Source organism: Cryptomeria japonica, chromosome 2 (genome assembly GCF_030272615.1).
Source record: "Cryptomeria japonica chromosome 2, Sugi_1.0, whole genome shotgun sequence".
In the NCBI taxonomy this organism is placed as follows: domain Eukaryota; kingdom Viridiplantae; phylum Streptophyta; class Pinopsida; order Cupressales; family Cupressaceae; genus Cryptomeria; species Cryptomeria japonica.
The window spans coordinates 201491623-201516365 of NC_081406.1; the positions used below are offsets into that span (position 1 = coordinate 201491623).

Genomic DNA, 24743 nt, shown 5'->3' on the forward strand with positions numbered 1-24743 from the left:
AAATGATAGTTTATGAGGCAAGCATATTGTGCTAAGAAACAAAGAAATAGTTTATGAGGCAAGAATGTAATGTTAAGAAACAAATAAATATCTGAAATTTGCAAAAAATGCACACATATCTCAGAGAACCTCTATCTTGGAAAAACCCCCTTAGAGAGAGAAACCAGTTATAGTGGCAAATGTCTGACTAGCTATTAATGTTTTTATCAAGAACAAAGTGGATGCAACCAATTTGTTGCTCCAAATTCTCACCATCAAGCTCTGACAATCTTCTACAACCAAATTCTCCTTTTATCACCACATACAAGATTCCATAAATCCTCCTAACCCCCCAACTAGCTTTGTCAAATCCCCTTCAGATATTTGAAACCTTTCCGTACGCTGGGAAAGTTCAATTTAGAATCAGGAGTTCCAAACATCAGACTCTCTGTTTCACATTCCATTTTTTTTGTGGGTCACAACAAAACTTCCAGTTTTGGTCAGGTCACTGCTTCATTTCCACTCCAGTAGCATCAAAATTTGCTGTAGCAGATTGCCCTATAGACAAAACCACGTGTTTTTTGTTGTTTCCAATTTCGGATTTCATTCAACTGATGATGATTTGACTGTCCTAATCCAAATGGATCAAATATAGGTGCAAAAAGACTTCATCACTTACAAAACAAAAAACTAAAGCTTTCTTGTTACCAATGCAAGAATTGAACCTAACTAACTTCATATTACAAGAGAAGCCACTGCCACAAATGATAGTGTCATGCCCCCAATCCGATATCCATTTCACAAGCAGCATCTTCAAGCAGCCTTGAAGTCATGTTGCAATGATCTTACTTCTGCGGTCAAAAAGGGGGAGATTCAATTATACCAGACTCAAGTATGAGTTCAGATCATCACCCATCCAATTTAGCTGACTTGAATATGAAATTGTCTTACAGAGTAAGACTTCACAATTTCATAAAATCAGAACAACATACTCAATCGCCTATCACATAAAATCAGGATTGATCATGTAGCAATTTAACTTATAAAGGGATTGGTTAATTAAGATTCGTCAAGGGGTTCAAGGGGTTGGTTAGTTAAGATGCAATCTCCCTTGATTAGTTCATACAACTTTGGAAAGGGCAGCAGTCAAAGGATGTCTCCCTCACTAACAACACAACTCATGGGGAGGGGTCGTGACTCTCCAATAACTAGTGAAGATGTAAGAGACCCTTCCAGCACCAAGGGAAGGCATCGACCCATCAGCAAGGATACTCAATTGCACAAACAAGTTTGTGTGGTATGCAAAATCCATTACTTGATACATCTATGTGTTATATAAATTATATGTGGATGGAGGAATCATCCAAAAACACATCAGCAGACATATCGGCAATCATAGAACAATACATCTTCAGGATCATCGAACAATAAGAGATCTTCGAATACATCAGCAGGAATCATAAATTCATAAGAAGTTGATTTGGCAACCCCCACGTTGAGGGATTGTTGATAAACTCAAGGATCTCCAGCCATGGAAGAATGGAGGGGGATTGCATGAAGGGAGAAATGGCTGTCTTAAGGCACCCTACCATGCCTCCTTATTCCATATCTTAAATGACGGAGATCCCACATACAAATCAGACTTGCTGTGTAATGATGAATATATAATTTCCTTGCTCTAACCATAGATTATTCATGAAGGATGTCTGCAATAATACTTAACCATAATGTTTAATATGTGTGAGTGTGTGTGTGCGCGCGCATATGTTGTTCATGATGTGATTGCAGGATTAAAAATCCCAGGATCACATTATCAAAGAGATATTTTACTTGTTAAGAAGTAACCCTAACCCTAACTTGTTGCAATTACAATTCTAGGGCGAATTAGGAAGGGGAGATTACAGATAGTGAACTACTTGAGATCGCTAAAGCCTTCCACGTTTGTAAATATCTTAGACATATTACAGCATTTTGTGTTCTCAAAAGGATTCAAAATTTACAGTTGTCCTATATACTTTCTTAAAAGATAGTAGATCTTGTTGTGAAGGTAACGAGCAAAACATTGACTTAATTTGAATTTATCAATAATTTTCTAAGTTGGCATTCTTGGAAAAGTTACAGGGGTTGGCCAAAAAATTTTTACCCTTGGTTTAGTACAGCTTGGGCCATACAAGGAATATTAAAAATATTGAAAAATTACTATCTCATCTATTTAAACAAAATAATAATATGCATCAAATATTATGCTCCAAGCCCAAGCATCAATGAATGTTACTTTTTGTTTTTTGGGACATTTGCCCCACAATTGAGTAGGAAATGGGCTACTTTATCCAAGAATGTCTCAAACTAACTTCAAACATACAAAGGAAAGCTACAAAAATTCATAGTTGGAAAACTCAGACTTGGCAGGCCAAAAGATTTTAAGAACCCGAGACTTGCCAAAAGCTTAGGAATAACTAAATTTGTAGAGTATATTATTGATTTACGTCATATATAAATCAAAATTAGAGTTTAATACATATCATAGACCCCAATGGAGGTGAGGGGCAATGCCATCATGAGGGTCTAGGGGCAATGCACCCAACAGGGTCGATGGGCAGTGACCCTCATGGGGGTTTGGGGGTGAGACCCCCAACGAGGTTGAGGAGCAGTGCCCCTTGTGAGGGTATAAGGGCAATTGCCCCCAACGTGATTGAGGGGCAGAACCCCTTGCGATATTCGGGGGCAATGCCCCTAGCTTGCCCCTTGTCATGATATAGGTCGAGGTTAAGGGGTAGAGCCCATGCCACCAAGCAAAATTAAGGCCTTCAAAACCACACATTGATGGCACACATCATTTTCATAATTGTATCACTTAAGAGAGAAATTAGGTGTTTGGCACTTTCTTGTTTTCAAAGTTGCATGGATACGGATACGGTTATTTTTTAAGACCCCCAATATGGATACGACTGGATATGTCATTCATAAAAAAACACATACACATATATTTAACACAATTTTATAAGTTATTTGAGGAGATTTTCATTACTTCAAAAGCAATATAGACACATAATTGCTACATAAACAAATGATAAGTTGATTTGACATTTTACAATATGCAAAATTAGTAGAGTTGCATTGGAAGATAACCCAAAAAATGGGTCACTGAAATACAAAAACATTTCATTTGTCTTTCTCATTTGGTGTCGGTTTTGTTAATGTCAATTTTTTTTTAAAAATGCATGAATGAAGTTTTTTAAAATTAAATTTAGGAAGATTTACGTCAATTTAAAAAAAAAATCAAATCACATTAGTATCTAGCATGGATGGAAATCAAGGATTTTTGGGCATGTGTGGTTACAATATTTGACGTGTATCCGAGCTGTATCGGATACATATCCATTTTGGAAACGGGAACGGATATGGGGATACATGTTCCCAGGGAGGGACAAAGGAGTTTCCGGCAACTTTGCTTGTTTATAAAAATGTTTTAAAAACGCAAAATTTAACATTGACTGAAAAAAACAATATACTCTTTTAGGCAAATTTTTCATTAAAAACAATGAGTTTTAAGTGTGAGTTTTTTACAATTTTTTCAAAAAATCACTAGCAAGTTTTTAGGCGAGTAACTCACCAAGACTTTTGGCTCACAAATTTTGCAAGTACTCTACGAGTTTTTCAACTATGTTAAAATTAATATGTCAATTGGCATAGGATCATTGTCATGTTCCATTTCAAGTCAATCTAAGTGTTTAGATATTAGATCTATACTTGTGTCTTCCTTATTTCCATCCACTATGTGTTTTCCCTTCCTAAGTATGTTTTTTCTAGCAAAGTGTAAATAGAATTCAATTACTTGGGTTTCAAACATGAAAAAGTGGGCAAAAGATCACATAACTAAAAGTTAAAAATTGAATATTGCATTTCATGTTGAATATAGTGCACAGTGATTAGAAATAATCAAATAAATATAAAACATTAAAAAAAATTATAAAAGAAACCAGTAAGATTTTTTAAGCAATTATTTTACTTCTACATAAGTGGATTTATGTAAAAAATTAAAATTGGTCCTAAAATAGTAGACAAGTGCTATCATCATTGAACACAGCATACCATTCTAGGGGTGATGCAATGTCTCATACTGAAACCTCAATGGTGTATAAGTAAAAGAAAAAAACCCATTAGTGTTCAAAATTTTCACTAAAAAATTTTAAACTTGAAATGTAAGAATAAACTAGCCTTGACTTTTATTTTTCTTCCCCTGAGTACAAAAATTAGCCAAACATGGAAAAGGTATTCAAAAAACATTTCTGAACCACTTATTAGAAAACTCGAGAAATAGAATGGCAAATGAGGGATGCAGTGATTACTTATCAATATAAATAGGTGTTACTATTTTCTTTCCATTCTTTAACATTGTAAATAATTTATTTTAGATTCTTATGTTTTTGACAGTTATGCATTTCATCATGGCAAAAACAGTTAACATTGTAGCATTGGAAGAATAGGATGTAGCTCAGATAAAGAAGGTGAAAATGAAAATTAGGAAGCTAATGCCAAAAGAGAACAAGAGAAAGAATGTTCCATAGTTGCAAGACTCTCCTTGACTCCCTCAGAATTGGCAAGTATACAGGTGAGCTAGGTCAAAAGAGGCCCAGGGACCCAAGACTCAAGTCTAGGCGAGTCTTGCAAGACTTGCTGAATCTACAAGACTCACCAGACTTGGTGAGTCCCGTGGCCAAGACTCTGTAGTACAACTAGAAGCAAAAAGAAATTTAAAAACTTAAAACTCCGAAGCCTTCAGCAATAATGACTTGGCATGGGTTGATTGGGTGGATCGAGAGGTAGAGGCAGGAGCCAAAGGAGGACAGAGCACAAGGAGACCCCTTGGATATTGGTGTGGATGTCACTGAGACTAAGACACAGACATGTATCATGGCTGCATCATCATCCAGGGATCTATCTTAGACGCACATGCAAGATGGCTGGGGGGACCAAGTGATATAGGCTCCTCTTAGCCATAGACTTATAGCCTTTGTTTTGATATTTCTTGGGTTTTTCAAAGTGCCGAGTCTGGGCACCAAATCCGAGTCTGAGTCAAAAATCAGCTTGCCATGTCTAGGCCGAGTCCGAGTTTTGTAACACTAGAATAAACACATCATAAGAAAGACTACCGAGCTAATAATTCCATTTCACTAAACTAAAAGATTACAAGATTTTGTTAGATTTCTCTATTGACCATTTCTAAGATGGGGAAACCATGCTAATTGTGTTACTTACCTCCATGAGACAGCACTCCCATCTAGTTTATGTTTATACAGATGCATTCGGCAAAATGATTCACTGCCACTGTTTAATTTTCTTACATTGGTATGGCAAACTATTTAGTGGCAAGGTGATTAAAGAAACCTATTAGCCTTTAAGGCAAAAACATATACAATATATTCAGACTCCTGTCAACTTTTACTGATTAAAAGAAACTCCCACAATCATATTTGTAAGGTACTTCACATAAACACCTATCTCAGACATCCAATGCTCTTTAAACCATTCCACTAGACCTAAAGAACATCATATCAAGCTGATCTTGAGCACGAAAACATGGTCTTGTGAATGTTCTTACAAGTAATAGCTTTAAGGGGAGGCAAATTAAAAGAGCTTTCCGGAATGCAAGAAGGGATCCAGAACCTTGTTGATATGATGAGGACTCAAACAGCTTGCCTGAAGATTTTATGCCATGCTGGGGATACTTCAAATTAACTATCAAAGGTTTTAGAGTGAAGAAAATATGCAGATGCCTTCCCTTCCTTGAACACAATAATCAAAATGCTTGAGTCTAGAAAGTTTCCGACCAATACAAATCAACATAGTAATGTCTTTTATTCCATGTTTCTATGGTCACCCATACATTGGTGAGACATGTAGATCCTTTCAAAGTAGGATTGGTGAACGTTTTGCTGGACAATGTCACAGAAAAGCAGGAAAATCAGCATTAGAGGAATACCTTATCCGCAAAGCACCACATTTGCATTGAAGAAATGCTCACTGCAAAAGGTCTTTACACAAAGTGACTGCCTAGGGAAGCATCACAATAGAGAAGTTCCCAAAAAAATTTAATTGGTATTGTGGCCTAAGTTTAAGCCAATCATAGAGGCCCATCATCCATATCAACTTAGAAATAGAGCCAGACTGAAGTTAAAATATTAATATGATATGTTCAGATATGGCAACTAAATGTCACATGTTTAAAGACACATCTATTTACGGTTCTTTCATATTTTCTATATTCCATCTATATAAAATATAGGGAAAATTTAAAATATATAGGAAAATTCTAAATGTTCATATGAAAACATGCATAAAGCATGCATATATACATTATATTCATATGAAAACATGGAGATAGCATGTGTATGATACTATGAAAACATTTTAGAATGTAAATTCTGAACATACAACATTGTCAATACTCGATATGCAATTATGCATTCATAATTCAGAATTTCAATTCATTCACATTGTCAATATGCATATCATAATAGATATTAAAGAAATAACATTCAAAATGTCAAAATGCCCAAAGGCTACACTGCTGCCATATAGTTTCATTATCAATCATGATATGAAAATCAAAATAGTACTAATGAAGTAATATTTTATTATTTTGATTTCCTATTTGTAATTTATTATTTATTAATTTTAAATTTTTAAATGTTTAACAATTTAATATTTTCTATTTATAATATGAATTAATTTTAAACGTTTGATATGAATTAAATTTTAATAAATTTAAAATTTAATTAATGTTGCCTTTTGATTTTTTTAATAACAATTTGAATTAAGAGGGGCCCATATTAGAAAATTATATAAAAAAAATTGAAAACACGACATTTTTTATTTTTTTAATATTTTTTATTAGTCTTAGATGTGGGGGACGTCTCGCCGTCCCCAGGACGGATTGGGGACGTCCCAGCCATCCCCAACCGTCCCCGGGATGTACGGACGTCCCCCCAGCTAGGGCAGACGTCCCCCTGTTTCGGGGATGTCCCCTCTAAATTCTTGGCAATTTGGGGACTGGGACGGGGGTTTTCAGGCTGAGGACACGTCCCCAGGTTACATTGACCTAAAACCACTCTGTATTCTAATGTGTATGCTTGAAGACATTAATTAATATAAGAAAGTATAAAATCTTTTGCTAAGTCACATACTATCCTCCAGAGAAAAAGATTTTAAACATTTTAAAATTTCATTCAGTGACTAAATAAACAAATGATAAACTGATAAGCCAACACATAATATCATCTAATTAGACAAGACAATATAGATAAACCCATTGTTGATTGATAAAATGGTAAGTGAACACATCAACAGAGGAAAGATACATACACGTCAGCAAATTTGGAGGCACCTTCACCTCTAAGGACAAGTAGTCGTTCCCATCCTGTAGGAGGCTGAGAAATGTTTGGCTTATCAATTGCCCAAAGCCTGCTATTATCTGGTTCAATATCACCTGGATCATTGCATGATGCATTTGGACACCAGGGATGAGCATCTTCACATACCCATGGATATTCCAGAATGCATTGTCGAATTGCTTCATACTGTTCCTTAGTTGGAATGAGTCTCCATTTGAGACATTTTGCACACTGAACTGTAAACTCCCCTACAGCAGGTAAAACTCGTTTAGAAGAATTTCTGGTCCTCGATGATGCATCCAAGGAAACTTGTTGGTTATTAGTGGGATCTGAGAACGAATGAATATCCTGTTCTTCATAATCATCTCTCCCTGAGTTATATACTTCTGTACATGGAGCATACTCCAATGAAGATGCATCTGTACAACCGCCTTCCTGATAGGGAACAAGTTCATTAGATGTTGGAACAAATGGGTCTGGTCTTGTTGGAAACTGAACTTCATCAGAGTCAACTGTTTCCTGCTTTGCCAAAGGCAATGGCAAATTCGAGTGCAAACGTAGGTTGGCCAAACGAGATTTCCCTGTAAACAGCAATTTACTTAAGCTGAGTACATCTCATGTATTTTCAATAGATGCATAAAATATCCAAAATATACAGATGTAGCTTTTTTCCATCTAGACTAAAGGCATAACCTACACAAATTCATAGAGAAGAATCCTTATACTGCTGCTTCTAAAGCACAACTGCGCTTCGCATTAACAAAAAGCATGCATTAATTAATGTACTGCAGTATCTTGAAAACAATGTAAGTTGCTCAATGCTAATACACTGCAATTAACAAAAGAGATAATAGCTTTGCTAAAAATATCAGCAAAGCAAATACACATAAGTAAATAAATGGATTGATTGAGAATAGCAAAGTTGTTAGGGTTAATTTTCTTACTTTTTGTTTTTCCATTAAAAAAATATTTTTTCAAGTCCCAGGTAGATTCTCACTGGGTTTGCCCAGGGTCCTACTCAAGGCCTCTGGATTCTGCCCAAGTATGACTGAGGTCTTGTACCAGGGGGCTCTGGAGTCAATCCAGGTACATCTGATCTGATGCCAAATCCAGAGACACAGGACAAAACCCTGGGCAAACCCAGACCCAGATCAGAACCTGATCCACACTGGGCTCAGCCAGGGTTCTTGTAAAACCCAGTAATAGAGAATTTTATAGTCAGGAACTAATGGTCACAGATTATTTTTAATGCTATTTCATAAATATTCAGTGCCATTCAAAAAATTTCAACCAGTTTTACATACTCACATTTAGATAATTCGATATCTGAATGTCCTTAAGGTTATTCATATGTGTGAATGAAATGCAATCTTTATATTTGTGTACCTGAAGCTAAGCATTGAATAAACATGGTAGAGTCTGTGGTTGGAATTTCTTTTATTTAAAATTATACCTGTGCAAATGCAGATCTCTACTTCAGATCGTTTTACTGTATACTTGCCAGGTGTATAAGATTATATCTAATAGTAATTTGGCAAGCACATTCATGAAATGTCCTAAAGCTATCAACTGCTCAGGCATTTCTACACGCTTTGAGCTGTTAGTAAAGTTCAATTTCTATTCTCATATTGAAGCTGTAACCTTGTAATTTGGTGATTTGGGATGAAGGCCACTAAGTGTTGTTTCACATATGCTCATTTTGTCCCAGCATAAGTCTTTTATTTGCTGCTTTCTCTCAGTGAAGTTAGGATTCTATTTTTCATATTGGAGCTGTAACCTTGCATTTTGATAAATTCAGGATGGAGGCAAGGCCCAACTAAATGGTGTCCATGCATGCATGTTTTGTCTAGCATAAGTCTTTTATTGACTGCTTTCTGATGTATTTGTCTTTCCAGCATTAAACATTCAATTCTTCATTTCATTACTTGAGTTTGTAATTGGACAACTCCATCAATAGAGAAGCATAAGCTGAATACATGAAATCCGCACATAACATTTAATTTTAACCATAAACTAAATATCCATTTTGATGAATTACACATCAGTATGACCAAGCTATAATTATGAATCAGTTTCAAAATTCAGCTACATTTTCTGTGATTTGGATAATAGCCTGTGATGATAGCAATGATGTATGGAGTCATCTAGTAGGGTTTGGCATGTTGATTTTATGGTAGTGCTCGTTAACCACAGGCAAACATCAGATATGTTGCCTTCCCAACCATAGACGATAAGCTCTTATCGTCGCCCCCGAGCACACTACATGTCCTTCATGTTCTTGAATTCATGTCATTGATGCAATCATGACCTTGCATATATATGAATCAATACTTCCTAATAGACCTCAAGTCGGCCATATACTTTTGGCACCAAGGATAGGGTCAGACCTATATATTACAAGTTACATATGAGTCTCCCTTAGTTGTAAGTTGCAGTTAACTTAATCACAAGTTACACACAAGAGGTTCGCCCAAATAGGGCCTGCCCCAAAGTGAACTCATACAACTGAGATATTCAAATGCCAAGGCCGACAGGTCACTTAGCATTTTGTGCACTAGGTCGGCCCTAGAAGAGATCCGACCTAGCTACACAACAACACTCCCTCTTAGCTAGGGAGGATTCCTTCTGAATAACCAAGTCACATAGTGACTACCACCATGGCTACTCCCATGAATAATACGTTCACCATAGCTACTCCCAGAGGGTGAACAAGCACATCATGGAATTTCTTCCATGATACCCACCATACCTACTTGCAGAGGGTGGAAGAGGGCTTTCACCTCAACCTTCTCCCAGAGAAGGGTGCATTACCACCATGCCTACTCGCAGAGGGTGGAACGAGGGCTTTTACCTCGAACTTCTCCCAGAGAAGAATGCATTAACAAGGGATTGCACCTCGAACTTCTCCCTCACAGAGAAGAACTCATTAACAAAATTTTCATGATGGCGTAGCTCCCTTTGAAGCTGAAATGTCAAGCTCTCTCTGAAACTGAAATGTCAAGCTCCCTCTGAAGCTGAAATGTTAGGCTCCCTCTGAAGCTGAAGCGACAAGCTCCCTCTGAAGCTGAAATCAATCTTCTGACCTCTTCATCCAAGGTTACTTCTGACGATATGTCAAAATTCCCCTGAATGTTGATTCTTCCTCTACGAAGAAGTGCAAGCAATCTTCCTTCCTTGAATGCAATCTCTGATTCGTCCAACACGACCAAGAGTGATTTGCTCAATGCCCAAATACACAAAGTTGTTGCAGTGCTCCATACTGGCAATCACTCCATTTCCCTTGAAGTACTTCCTCACGGACTCACTCAACCCATTAAAATAAGCCTTAGCCAGTTCCACCCGCCTGCCAAGGCCCTCGTTCAGCAACTCCAAAATATGAATAACGAAGACCTTCACGCCATCCATCCCGCCCAGGACAAATACAAGTGCAATGCATCATAAAGTTCCACAGCACACTCCGGCAGAACGAGGCCCTCGCCATTGTTAACAATCTTATCAACAGCCAGATCTTCCATGGTAGTTTCCAACCCTAGCGAAAGCCTTGAGGTCAAAATTTCAGACGGCAATTTTGTGCTCCTGGGGCGCACACGGCGCCAATAACCACAAAAAGCGTGCCAAACATACACATAATCCAAACTATGAAACTCCGTTTTCAGATTCCTCACAAAAGCATAGGATCTACCTTCAAGCGGTTAGGTTCTATAGAAGGAACCCGCTCTGATACCATGTTAATTTTATGGTGCTCGTTAACCACAGACAAACATCAGATCTGTTGCCTTCCCAACCATAGACGATAAGCTCTTATCGTCGCCCCCGAGCACACTACATGTCCTTCATGTTCTTGAATTCATGTTATTGATGCAATCATGACCTTGCATATATATGAATCAATACTTCCTAATAGACCTCAAGTCGGCCATATGCTTTTTGCACCAAGGATAGGGTCAGACCTATATATTACAAGTTACATATGAGTCTCCCTTAGTTGCAAGTTACAATTAACTTAATCACAAGTTACACACAAGTGGTTCGCCCAAATAGGGCCTGCCCCAAATTGAACTCATACAACTGAGATATTCAAATGCCAAGGCCAACAGGTCACTTAGCATTTTGTGCACTAGGTCGGCCCTAGAAGGGATCCGACCTAGCTACACAACAACATGGCATCCTTGTTATTTTATTTTTTTGTGGTTCAAAATTAAAGTATGGGGTTTCTATTAGGGAAACCAGCCTTTTTCAGAGAAAAACACTTCAATTCCCTGTTTTTTAGATTTTCATGTACATCGAACTTTGTGTCACAAGTCAAAAGATATGAATTTGTAAGATAAATACATCTGATGGCATCCTTTCTAAGGAACTGGCATGGAGTTCAATGGTGACAGCAAGTTGCAGGGATTTTGCAAAGAGTACAGTGAAGTGAGATCAGAACAAGCTGACATGTTGTTCCAGGCATCTGATATCAGCCACAATGACCTTGTTAGGATCAACAGTAGAGCTGTAACCTTTTATTTTGGTTATTTCTGGAGGCAAAGGCCCAATTAGTAGCACTTCAGCCATACTGAGTTTATCCAGTGTAACTCATGCATTGATTACTTTTGTGTTTTCTGTAGAATTTGTCTTTTTCCAATGTAGACCTTCAATTCTACATTTTCATCACTTGATTTTGTAATTGAACACCTCTGCCAATGTATGTGCATAAGCTAAATAGTTCAAATCTGAAAACATAAACAATTAACTTTGGTCATAGATGAGGAATTTGTTTTGATGAATTACAAATTGGTATAAACAATCGAAGTACAAATTGGTTTGAAACCTTGGATTCATTTTCTGTGCTTAATATCATAGCCTGTAATGATAGCCATGATGTTATGGACATGATTACCAGGTTCAAAAAAATGATTTATTTGGGGGATCAAAGAAATTTGGAAGTTCAGAATCTTCAAAAAGGTTCAGAATAATTTCTACAGTGATTAAAAAATGCAGAGCAAACCAGAGAAATCCATCCAGATAACAGTCAGAACAATCCCAACTGAAGCAGATATGGTAACTACAGGTATGGAATCATTTGGTAGAGTTTAGCATCCTCATTAACTTTTTTCATGGTTCCAAAGGTATGTGTACCCACGGGTTCAGATGACATTCCCGTACAACCCCCACCCCTCCCCAACTCCGAAAGTGTTGGAGATATCCCTTTTGTTGTGGAATTTGTAGCCTTCCCTAAATATCTCAACATCCCATGGCCATCCCTAGGAGGTATTCCCCACATCATATGCATAAAAAGCAGCAAAAATTAAAAAGTAATTTTGACACAAATATAACCCTAAAAGAGGCGCCAAGTTAGAATATAAAACTTAGGAGTATTGTAGTTCCAAAATCTCCAAAACCTTAAGGTAAGAGTTAGGAGTATTGTAGTTCCAGCTCAGAAGCCAAGTTAGAATGTCTCTGATCAAATTTGAGCTTTTGGTACTGCCCAAAACAATGCCCACCATATAATTTTAAAATTTGTGCTGCTTCTCCAAATATTTAAAAAAACAAATTGAGGGGTAAAACTTAAAAGCTCGTTCTCGTAGAATCTTTCAGAATCTGAAGTGGAATAAATTTGCCCTTATCAAAAAATGGGATTCACTTCTGCTAATGAACCAACTTCCCATATTATGATAATTAGTATTTACCAAGCTGAAATTACTATATATTATAAAGGTAAAGATAAAAGTAGTTGTCAGGCCACCACCTAGCGAAACACCCATTAATATTTACCAGAAAATATTTCATTCCCATCCTTACCCATGTTTCCATTCTCCTGCTTATGCCACTCAAATCCGGTCTCATTCTTTGTAAGAAAATACTTGTAGGGAGTCAAGATCCACAGGCATCCAAACATCCATTTTTGCAATCTTACGAGCCCAAGCACAAGGCAAGAAATGTTTCCAGCTTAACAAAAGTATTGTCCATGAACATATTGTCGACATCAAAAATCCTGATGTCCTTCAGAAGATAAGTAGTGCAAGTGTTTGCATAAGTTGAGTGCACTACTATCTTTTAGGCCACCGTCCAGTTCAGGTCAGAAACTATATCTTAAATCTTGACAATAAAGCAGATACAGCTTCCTTTCCTACTTCACTACAGCTGCTTCTGGGGGTGAAAGGTTTTGGAGTCCAAGTTTACTCTCCTTCCACCATCAGGAATATTCATTGGGGGAAGAGAGATTTTTTGGGGCTCTGTACTGCAAATTCTGTACTAGAAGCACCACAAGAAATGAGAACGCTCAAGTTCAGACAGTATGAAACAGAAAAAACCCACAACATAACAGATTCATTAAATAAAATTACACTGCCCAAACCTGAGACATCACTCATTCAAATTTGCCTTAGCCACTTTTCAGTTCCATAAAGATCCTTTCTTTACTTGATCATATAATAATCAACATTTGGGAAATTAGAAACTATATGCCATCTTATGAAAACCGATATAGCCGCCACGAGTTTTAACAGTTTATTCCAAATCACATACGGCTTCCAATACCACAACTCCGTGAGAAGGCCATCCAATCAAACCCAAACCCAACAAAGACTTTTACCCAAAGCCTTATGTCCAAAACCACACACATGACCCTCTCTTTCCAAAGAACCACGGACCTTCTTCCAAGATTTGACATTCATTTTCAGATAAGTCAAATAGAAGCCCTACAGAAATAGCTGAAGCTTAAACTTCTGCAGTCCCTACTTTGAGACAACCCACTGCCAAATATACAATATATATGGCTAAAAGTGATTAAATTACAGATGAGCGCTTGAGAGACAAAATCTACGAACATCACTTGTCCGGCCAAAGAACTACGGAGGTCCTCCACAGCAGTCTGGAATATAGTCACATTCCTAAGGGGTAGCAGCTGAAGAAACTCCCACTACAGCCTCTACATGAACTACTATTGGCCCGGATAATTCGGGCCACCCATTTTCCTTAAACATACTCAATTGTTTAAACTTTTAACTAATCTTTTACTTGGCATGGAACTGTCTATTTCTATTTCTGAGGACTAAAGTCCAACGATAAATCTTAGGGAGTATATCATCATTAGAAAAGGATTTTTAAGGTCTGATTCTCCAAGAGGAGACATGACTAGACAAAAAAAAAGTCGCCTGCTTTGTTTATTTCTTCAATCGTTAGAGAACATATCCAAAATAAGAAGAAACGCTTCAGAACTGTTCAAGACCACAATGCCAAAGGTCTGTCTCTACAACAACGAACTACTGAAATATACAAAATGTTCCTAGAAAGGAACAAAACTTACCAGATGAACGTTGTGTGACGCACGACTTCTTATCGCCCTCCATTTGACCGCATACAGTCAAAACTGAAGCAATCTTTCTGCGTTCCAATGGAAAAATTCAAAACAAAGACAAAGCGCAAAAATCTACAGTTTATCGCCCTCCATTTGAGCGCATATTGTGAAAAGCGTTCCAACGAAAATATTGAAAAAACAAAGGCAAGACCAAAAGAATTACGGTTCATATACACAAATCTTTAGGACGAAATTATACTACAGAAACCATGCCTCTGGTATGAATTCGTAGACACATAAGTTCGTAGACAATTGTTCGCACGCCCCCGCCCGACGAAGGATTCTATGCGAATTAAACTTTGAGCCTCTGGCAGGCAAACGACTGACCGTGTAATGATTTTATCGTCGTTATTATTATTATTATTATAATCGAGGTGGGTAAAGAGGTGTCGAGTTCTAATCCCAAGAAGGGACATATGTTTTACCGGCAATTTGCTCTTAAAAATGGATGCGTGAACGTAGATTAAAAACGGCCGTTGAACAGAAAATTTGGTTACGCGTCGTGAAGATGTGACAATCATAATTTTCAACTTCGCTTGAACTCTTCGCTAATCATCCGGCTTATGCGGGTAACATCGATTGAAATCACTATCTATTAGTGTTTTGAGAAAGTATGTGTGAATAGGATTTATAAACATTCTGAAACTGTTCCTCATTTTACGTGCCCCCATAAACAAAAATTTAAAAGCAAGTGAATTATCTTTTATTCATACGGCTCCGAGAGGGAAAAAGGTCAATGAAAATAGAGACGGTATCTTGGGAAGGACAGGTCGCTAGTACCACACAGTACACGATTTCGAAAGGGCCTTCTACCAAAGAATGTAAGGTGTAGATTTATTCCAGAAAGTTTGTAGTGCATATAGACTGTCCCGTGCAACATTGTTTGAACCTCTACAGTTTGTTATGGAAGGGAGAAGAACATTCTTGGAAAATTGTACTTGAGACCATACGGTGTATACGGGGTTACATGTCATTTATTTTACAATTTATGTTAAATTTTAACAATAGTTTAAAACTATGGCCAAAGGATGTTAAATTTGTAAATTTATGATTCTATCAATTTGAATTTATTTTGATTCGGTCAATTTTATATAATAATTAGTGTATAAATAATATATTTTTATTTAAGAATGGTATAAATTTTTAAGTTTGATTTTATTTTTATAAATATTTTGAGATTGGTTTTCAATTTCATTTGATTCATTTGTCTATTTTGTTTGTTTGTTTGTTGTGTAAAATAGATATCAAGATCTTTAAAATATAAAAGTCAAAATGGAAATGTCATTGATATATAGACTTGAAGTGTGGAATTTCTAAATTGGATTCTACGATTTGGTATAAAAGAAGAACCCTTGATTTATTTCAACAAATCCAAGACCTAGAATCAAGAATCAATAACTATTATTCCTCACTTGCATTAAGCCAATAATCTATTACTATTATTCTTCACTTGCATTAAACCAAGAATCAATAACTATTATTCTTCACTTACATTAAGCTAAGGAGCGCAGTTGAGCATTCAATATTACATTAGCATCTACATACTTAACAAAATATAGGCATATTATATAGTTGCTTGTTTTCTTCAATCTTTATTCACAAGTCATTAGATTTTACGAAGGGGGAAACTTCTTGCATTGTGTTGCTAATTTGAACATCTCAATTGACAAAATTGCCTATAAAAATAAAGCCTCAACACATAGACAAACTATCAAAATCTCACTCTGCTTATTCACTTTGATGTAGATAGTTGGTTCATTTTGCTCCTAAAACTATTGCTCAAAAATATGAATCAATTTGGTTGTAACAAGTTCTAAGCACTTACTTGTGCCCATACAATATATTTTCATTTTATACACTTTGTTTTCATAGCCAAAACTCTCATAATCAAATGGCGGTTGCACATAAATTTCTTCTTCCAACATGTCATTCAAGAATGTTGACTTCAGATCCATTTAATATACATTCTATTTGTACCAGCATGTAATTGCTAAAATAGATCTCATGGTGTCTAAGCTTGCTACAGGTAGAAAGGTCTCTTGAAATGGAATCAACTTAGACTTTTTATAAATACCCTTTGGTCACCAATCTTGCTTTGTATTTCTCAATCTTACATCTACATTATACTTTATTTTATAGAGCCATTTGACTCCAATGACATATTTCTTGCTAAAAGGGATAATAAATTACAAGTCTCATTTACTCAATTGTTTCAATCTCATCATCCATAACTTCTAACTCACTTTCATTCTTAATTGGTATATTCATGACAAACAAGATTAACTTAAACAAATAAAGAAAAATCAACAAAATTGTGCGTTTTCTTTTTCATTACTTGTTGCCTCATATTTTTTGTTAGCATTGGAGCTAATTTTCCCCTTAAATTAGAAGATGTTATTGATGATGAAATAGGGTTGTTAATTGTGTTGGAGCTATTGTTGGATGTTATCGAACTTCCATTAGAAGAATTCATCTTTAATTCATCAAATTTGATATCTCTATTGATTATAACAATTTTATTCTTGGATTATAAAGTTTATATGCTTTTGATTGATTACATCTCACAAAAATGCAATTTTCCTCTTTGTCATCCAACTATTTTCCTTTTTTTAAGCCTTGCATATGCTATGCAAACAAACACTCTTAAGTGTACTTCGTATTAGACTTGTTTTTACTCCATGCCTCTTGAGAAATTACAACATGAACACTTTTTGCAAGCCATCTATTCAATAAATATACTACAAATGTTGCTACTTTAAGCCAAAATTCATGCGGTAGTCTTTTACTTTCAAAATACTTATCATTTCTTCAATGGTTCTATTTTGGCTTTCTACAACACCATTATGTTGTGGTGTGTATCTTATTGTGATTTATTTTCTATTTCATTTCTATTGGAGAAATAATGAGTTTATTAGAAACACTTCTCTGTCTATCTTTAAAAATTTCAAGAAGTGTCTACTTTATTTTTCCACTAATGCTTTGAACTATTGAAAAATAGCAAATGCCTCTTATTATTGTCTTAAGAAATATACACAAATCTTCTTGCTAAAATTATCAATACATGTTATAAAATATTTGTTATTGTCAATGGAGGGAGTTTTCGAATGCCCACACAACTCTAAATGCACAAGTTCAAAAGGAGCTCTTCCTCTCCATAATTTGTCATTAAAAAATGCATTTGTGTTGTTTTTCAAAATATATCCTTCACAATTTTTAATAAACTACTCTATCATGGGCACTACTTCCATTATGTATTTATTGTACAACAAATTTAAAACACTAAAACTTAAATGACCAAATATGAGATGCCACAACCATCATTTATCCTCAAAGGAAATAGCTTATGATTTGTCATAGAAGATTTTGCTATTAGTTTATTACTCCCACTTCTATCTAAAATTACAAATGTTATATTCTCAGAGTAAACTTTATAACCCTTTTGTACTAGTTGCCCAATGCTAATTAGATTATGTTTTAAATCAAGAATATGATTCTTCTCACCTTGTTTAGTCTTAATCAAAATGCTCTCTTTTCTCATAATAGAAACTTTGCCATTGTCCCTCAAGTTCACATAATATTTAGCAGACTCATCAATGTTTGCAAACATTTGTTTATTATCACTCATAGAATTACTACAGCTATCTAAATACCTAAATTATTTTGTACTAAACATTATAAGTGACAAGCAATTTCATAATGACACTGGACATGAGATTTGACATACCTTCAATCTTTATGTGAATGATTCTAGTTGTTGTCCCTTGTTTCATGGAACCTATAGCTAAATTCTCATCCATTTCAATAGTTGGTGTTTCAAGTGCAATTCCTCTTCCTCTTGTATTTTTGCTACAAGTTCCTCTTCCTTTTTCAAAGCTTGAAGTTGAAAGTTGAAATTCTCCTCTTTTGCTCATCTTCAAATAATATTTATGATTTGAATACTTGTTTTATGAAGGAATCAATTGCCTCGCTCAACCTTTGTTCATGTCTTTATAAAGACCTCATTAACTCATCAACAAATAGCTTTGACAAATTATTTCATTCTTCAATGGCAAAAACTATAAGATCAAACTTTACCAATAGACTCCTTAAAAAAAATCAATTAATCGTTGATCTTCTAATGTCCTCGATGAGACTTTACTTGATTAATCACATGATTGCACCAATAAAAAAATCATTTATCACTTTTGAATCTTTCATTTGCAAATTTTCAAACTCTCTTCTTAGCATTTATAATTTTGCCAACTTTACTTTGCTAGTACTTTGATAAGAATTCTGTAGGATATTCAATGTTTGCTTAGACTTGGAAAAATTGATGCATCCATTCCCTTATAAAAAAGGCTTGCATCTTATTATCTTTCTTACTATTTTCCTTGAAATGATCCTTCTATACTTAAGCATTATAGGATGTCTAGTTTGCAGCCTTTGCAAACTCTTTTTCCATTAAATTCCATAGATCTTGTAAACAAAACAGTGTTTTTATCTTGAGACTACCACTCCCATTAGCTCTCAAAAAATAATTAATCCTTTGTTTGATAACTTTCAATCCAAACTTCAATACTTGTTTGTAGGAGATTTTGGGTGCGTTTTGTTCTTAAATGTATCATATTTTCTAGAAATAAATTATCTAATCTTTTGTCGAAAGGAAAGTGATGTACACAAAATAGAGATGCACATATAAAGAACAAGACGCTATTGTAGTTTTTATATATAAATGCACAAACACAAAGGAATTTAAAGATTGTTGAATGATTTTGCATACAATTTGTTTTTATTCTCACTTACATTTGCATATTAAATAATATTAAAATGCAGTATGACATTAAATTCTAAAGGATATATAACTTCTACAATAAGCTAAGAAATTCTAAAGTATGGAGTGCATTTTGGAGGTTGGTTGTATTTCTTTAATGTTATATATGAATCAAAAGGAGTGAAATCTACAATTTCAATAGATTCAAAAATACAAATTTTGAATATTACATTTTCTTATATAAAATATGTGTTTTCTTTATTATTTTTAATTTTAGGATTATAAAGAAGTATACATGTCTCCTAATTTTACACTAAGAAACAAAATTACATAAAACTGTGTTCAACAAATAATTATTATAAATATTTATTTTTAAGTTGATTGACAAATTTTAATATATTAATTTGAATAAAACTTTTTAAAAACAAAATAATCTTTACTTTTTTTCCTATAATTTATGATAATGTGATAAAAATTATTGATTAAGAAAATATTTTTTTTCCAAAAACAATACAACACAATCCTATAAATTATAAAAATATCATGTTTATAATGATTAAATTTTTTTAAATAATATAAAAAATATTATTAAAAAATACTAATAATTAAATATAAAAAAATCATTACTTATTATTTATTAAATTAATAACTGCAATATAAAAAATACAAGTATTTAATATAATAGTTTTATATATTTTCAAGCAGACTAAAAAAGCACAACTACATCTTCAATTTACAAAATAAAATAAAATGACATATTTAATCCTCTCCCCAAATGCATACCCATATATTTGAAACACCATATTCCCCACTCTACCTTGATTAAAGGTTTGTTAATGTACGTAAAGATACCAATTCTAAAATAGTTACTATGGAATACAATGCCAACCGACCACCTAGTAGCAACACACAAAGTTGTCTCGATACACTATTCTCTAGAGTTAGTAGTGGGAAAGTGTACTCACCATGATCATATGTCGTTATCCCTAGATAACAATATTGAAAAAGTATTGTGTTAAATAATAAAATAGAAAAGACTAAATTGTCTACAACCTAACCTTATAAGTTCAAAGGAAAATAAAATATGGAATAATAGATTGAGAGAAGTTAACATAATAATTTTTTAATGACTTTAAATTTATATTTATATATGAAAAATTAATTTTATATTAATAGAGGGTTCGATTTGCATATGTAATTTAATATATTGTGAGTTTTATGTCAATAAAAATGCATTAATGAAATGTTGATTGGTTTGATCTTCTCAAAATCAATTTCATTGATTCAAAGGCTTGACTTGCAACAACATTTAAGTCTAAAAAATGATGAACTTTATGTAATGAAGGTGATGTCAAAATGAAAGACACCCTTCTACAAACATAATGGTTGTCAATGGGTATGTTTGAAAACTTACTTCTCATCTATCTACTCTTCTTTTGAATCTAAGAATTCCTAGACAAAAAATCCTCCTCAGTTCTCTCTCCTTTGTCACTAAAAAAATGTCAAAAAAATTATTTTCTACAACTTTTTATGAAATACCATTTTCTTTAAATCATCTAAAATAATTATTTTCCTACAAGTTTGTAAAAATATCCTTTCCTTCAAATTATTTAAAATTGTGTCTTAAAATTGTTTACATAACTACAATATCATTTTAAATATATTGAAACAAGGTTGAGTAAAATTAATAAACAATTGATAGCAATCAAGATTGCATTAACAATTCAAAATTAGAGTATATATATAGTGCTAAGAAACAACATGAATAACAAAAACAATATAACAATAAATTACATTACATAGAAGACAAAAGAAAAAACCAACTCATTTTCAAATCTCACATCTAAATTTACAAATATAATAAATTATTTACTTAAATATATGACTATAAAATTCTCATACATAGATAATATTAAAAAATAAATTAATACCATTAAAATTTATAGTTACTATCAAACAATTATTAATTTGCTCACAAACAATTCTTATAAATCAAATCTCATCGATTACATAAAACCAACATCACACAATATAAAATTCAAATAATAATGTAAACTTAACCTATATAAATTATAAAATGATTTGTTCAATATAAAAAATATAATAATGTAAACTTAACCTAATTCTAAACTTTAAAAGTATTATAAGATTTTCATCCTAAAAAAAAATCACAAGTGAAAGTTTTTTTTAGAACTATTAACCCGACTCAATTTTAATAGAGGGAAATATTATTTTCTCTTGGTTCCACGTCTATCATGAAATGGCATTGTTGTTTCATGTCACAAATTCAGCTTTGGTAATTACATCAAATCTAATTTCTCGATTTGATCCAAAGATAAAGCTCACATTATTGAATCCAAAGATATCATCCACTAATAAATATACAAACTTAAACATTTCGATAATAAAATTAAAGAATTCTATAATAACAATGATATACTTTTATTCATATTTCTAGGGAGTTGAATAGAGTAGCACACTGTTTGGTCAAATGGGCTCTGGTTGAATGCAGAATTGAAATATTATGGATAAGAGACAGTTACTCTGGTTGAATGCAGAATTGGAATATTATGGATAAGAATATTATGGATAAGAGAGAGTTTCTTGCTATGTAATTTTCTTTGTGGTTAATAAAATTTTACCCCTCCTTTATCAAGAAAAATGATATACATTTATAAATTAAAATCTCAATTTGAACAAAAATCTCAAATAAATTGAAGTTACATTTTGCGTCCAAGATAATATTTTGATTACACAAAATTCTCTTAGAGAAATGTAGAAATACAATTATTAGCTACTTTTTTATTCATGTGCTTTTTAATTCTTATATTTCTTGACACATAAATAAATCGAAAATAACGGGAAAATCTGTAAAATAGCACCAAAATTTCTGTTGTATCCGTCATATTTTATAATTTATCTATATGTCCATGGCTTTGCGTATGTAAAGGTCCAACTTAATCTATTAAAGTAATTGCAGCTACATAACTTTCATAATGATGAAAGAGTACCATTATGTCGTATGTGGCGTGTGATCTGCGAAAATATTTAATGTTTTCATGTTCAAATGGTCGACATAACCACATAGCCTATTGCTAAATGCCAAATTCTTCAATAGAATCATATTGATTGTTTAGGTGGCGGTCCCCATTACCAGCGCAGCAATTATGTTGGAACCATTATAAAAACGACCAATCAATTAGTAAACAATTAAAAAATTATAAAATCAAATCACAATCTCGGCCTTGGTAATTACATCGACAAGTATATTCAATTGGCCTGGGTAATAAAAATCAAATCACAATCCCAGCCTTGGTAATTACATCGACAAAGTATGTTATTATTAAATTTGAAGTTGTATTATTTGTATCTACTGGAATTTGGTTCAGCTATGTTTAACATTGTTCCGTGAAACCTGTTATTCTTTATTCCGTTATTTTCTTTGTAAGCAGCATTGATCAATTAAAGAAGTTTAAATCGACAAATATATTATTACACTTGAAGCATGTAGTAAGATTTGCCACAAAGAAGTGTAAGAAAACTAAAAATTTACAGAAAACACGAAGGTCTCAAGTGAGGGCTGAGGCTAGGGAAGGTACGGCTCCACGTCGCCATCCATTTCAACGCATACCAGTTAAGAGCTGATTACAAGCCTTTGATGTTTCAAAAATCCAATCAAAATTTACATTTAAGAAAATACGGGTCTCCTAAATTATTTTTATTGCAATTATTGCAGAGGACACAGCTGCGGAGACTTTTAAGGAGGAATGATGTCCGTAAACTGGAGCAAAATACCAGGGAATCATATCTTGTTGACGTGGGAATGTCCGCCGTTCTTTTTTTAATTTGTTTTAGTAATTGTGGAATTCACTTGCTCTGCTCACTCTTCCCAAAAAAATTGTCGGTTTTACCCATCTAATTTCATTTTTCAAAGGATAAATCTATACAACTAAAGTATATGCTGATGGCCAAAAGGAAAAAAATCAATTCTCTGCGTTTTTCACTCTTGCCGTAACAAAGGTCAAATTGAATGAAATGGAAATGCTTGTGAAAGTCTGTAAACGGCTGTATTTGGATTTCGAGTTAATTTCATAAAGTATTACATATTACTGAAGCTTTATTTAGAGTAAAGGAAGTTACCTTGTAAGTTTTATTTATTGTTATTATATAATTTTTCCAATAAAAAGATTTACTATTTTTGTGTTGAAATAGTTTTTAAAATTTTATATTTGTATTTGTTTCGAAGATCTCATGAAATGGAGGTTATTTTTAAAGGAATTTTAACATTTTTTGATATGATATATTTTGTTATTTGAATTATCTTAAGTATATTGAAGGAATCTAATATCATTGAATGATGTGCACGAAAATCTATAATATTATAAAATATGTAAGAGAAGTCATAATATTGTAAAATATATAAAAGGATCTATAACATGTGTAGGAGTATTGCTAATGGAAGTTATATAGAAGACTAGGTTTCCCTCAATGACAGTGTTTTAAAATAGCTTGAAATAGTCTTTTAAGATTGAAGAATCTATTAGAAGTTATATAGATATTTCAAGCTAAATTTTAAAAGACTGTCATTGAGGGAAACCTAGTCTTGCTAATGGACATAAATTTATAGTGGAAGGTTATTCTTTGGATGGTAATTATAAGTTAATAAAATGGTCTCTTTTAGTTGAACATACAAATGCCCCATGAAGAAGTCTCTCTTATTTTCTCTTGGAGAGCTTGGTGGCGCAGTTGAGTTGGCTTAATGGTGGAGAACTTGTGATCTTGAAAGAGAGGTCACAAGTTCAGATCCCACAAAGGGTAAGGTATGCGTGCCTCATTTGTAGTAGGGGTAGTCCCATATTACTATAAGCCATGCGATTGTTAGCGATAGAGTTGATGCCTAGGGATCCTTGGGACTCTTTCATGTTTTGGCATACACTATTGATCTTTGTCAACCTACCCACCCACAACGTGAAGAGCACCAATTACTGCCCATGTTCCAATAACCATTCACTCCTCACACGCCCAACCTCCAAATTACTAGCTATTGGCAATTTTAAGTGCACGGTTATTGGGGCATCTTTAAGCAAGGATCATGGGACGCTTTGAAATGTGTACTTTTTGACCCTTGCATGCATAATGGATCCCACAGCGTGCGTCACTACTGCTCAGAAGCCGAAACAATAAATATGAACAGTTAAGTCACATGTGAAAACAGCCAAAAAAAAAAATGTCAAAATCTCATATACTGTTTAAAATCAGAATGCAAGTTCGCTAAATC

General features: G+C 33.9%; 1 protein-coding gene across 4 annotated transcripts in view; it reads right to left on the reverse strand.

The window, feature by feature from the left end:
- Nucleotides 1–24743, reverse strand: part of LOC131046320 (methyl-CpG-binding domain-containing protein 2) — a 65313-nt gene that overhangs the window by 28567 nt on the left and 12003 nt on the right. For 2 of the 4 annotated variants that reach the window (XM_057980027.2, XM_057980028.2), the window contains exon 3: nucleotides 7345–7954. In XM_057980027.2, the coding sequence (XP_057836010.2) occupies nucleotides 7345–7954 (610 nt within the window). Of the gene's footprint in view, nucleotides 1–7344; nucleotides 7955–14664; nucleotides 14742–14878; nucleotides 15129–24743 lie in introns of those variants that run through there. The other 2 variants (XM_057980029.2, XM_057980030.2) reach the window with 2 other exon arrangements.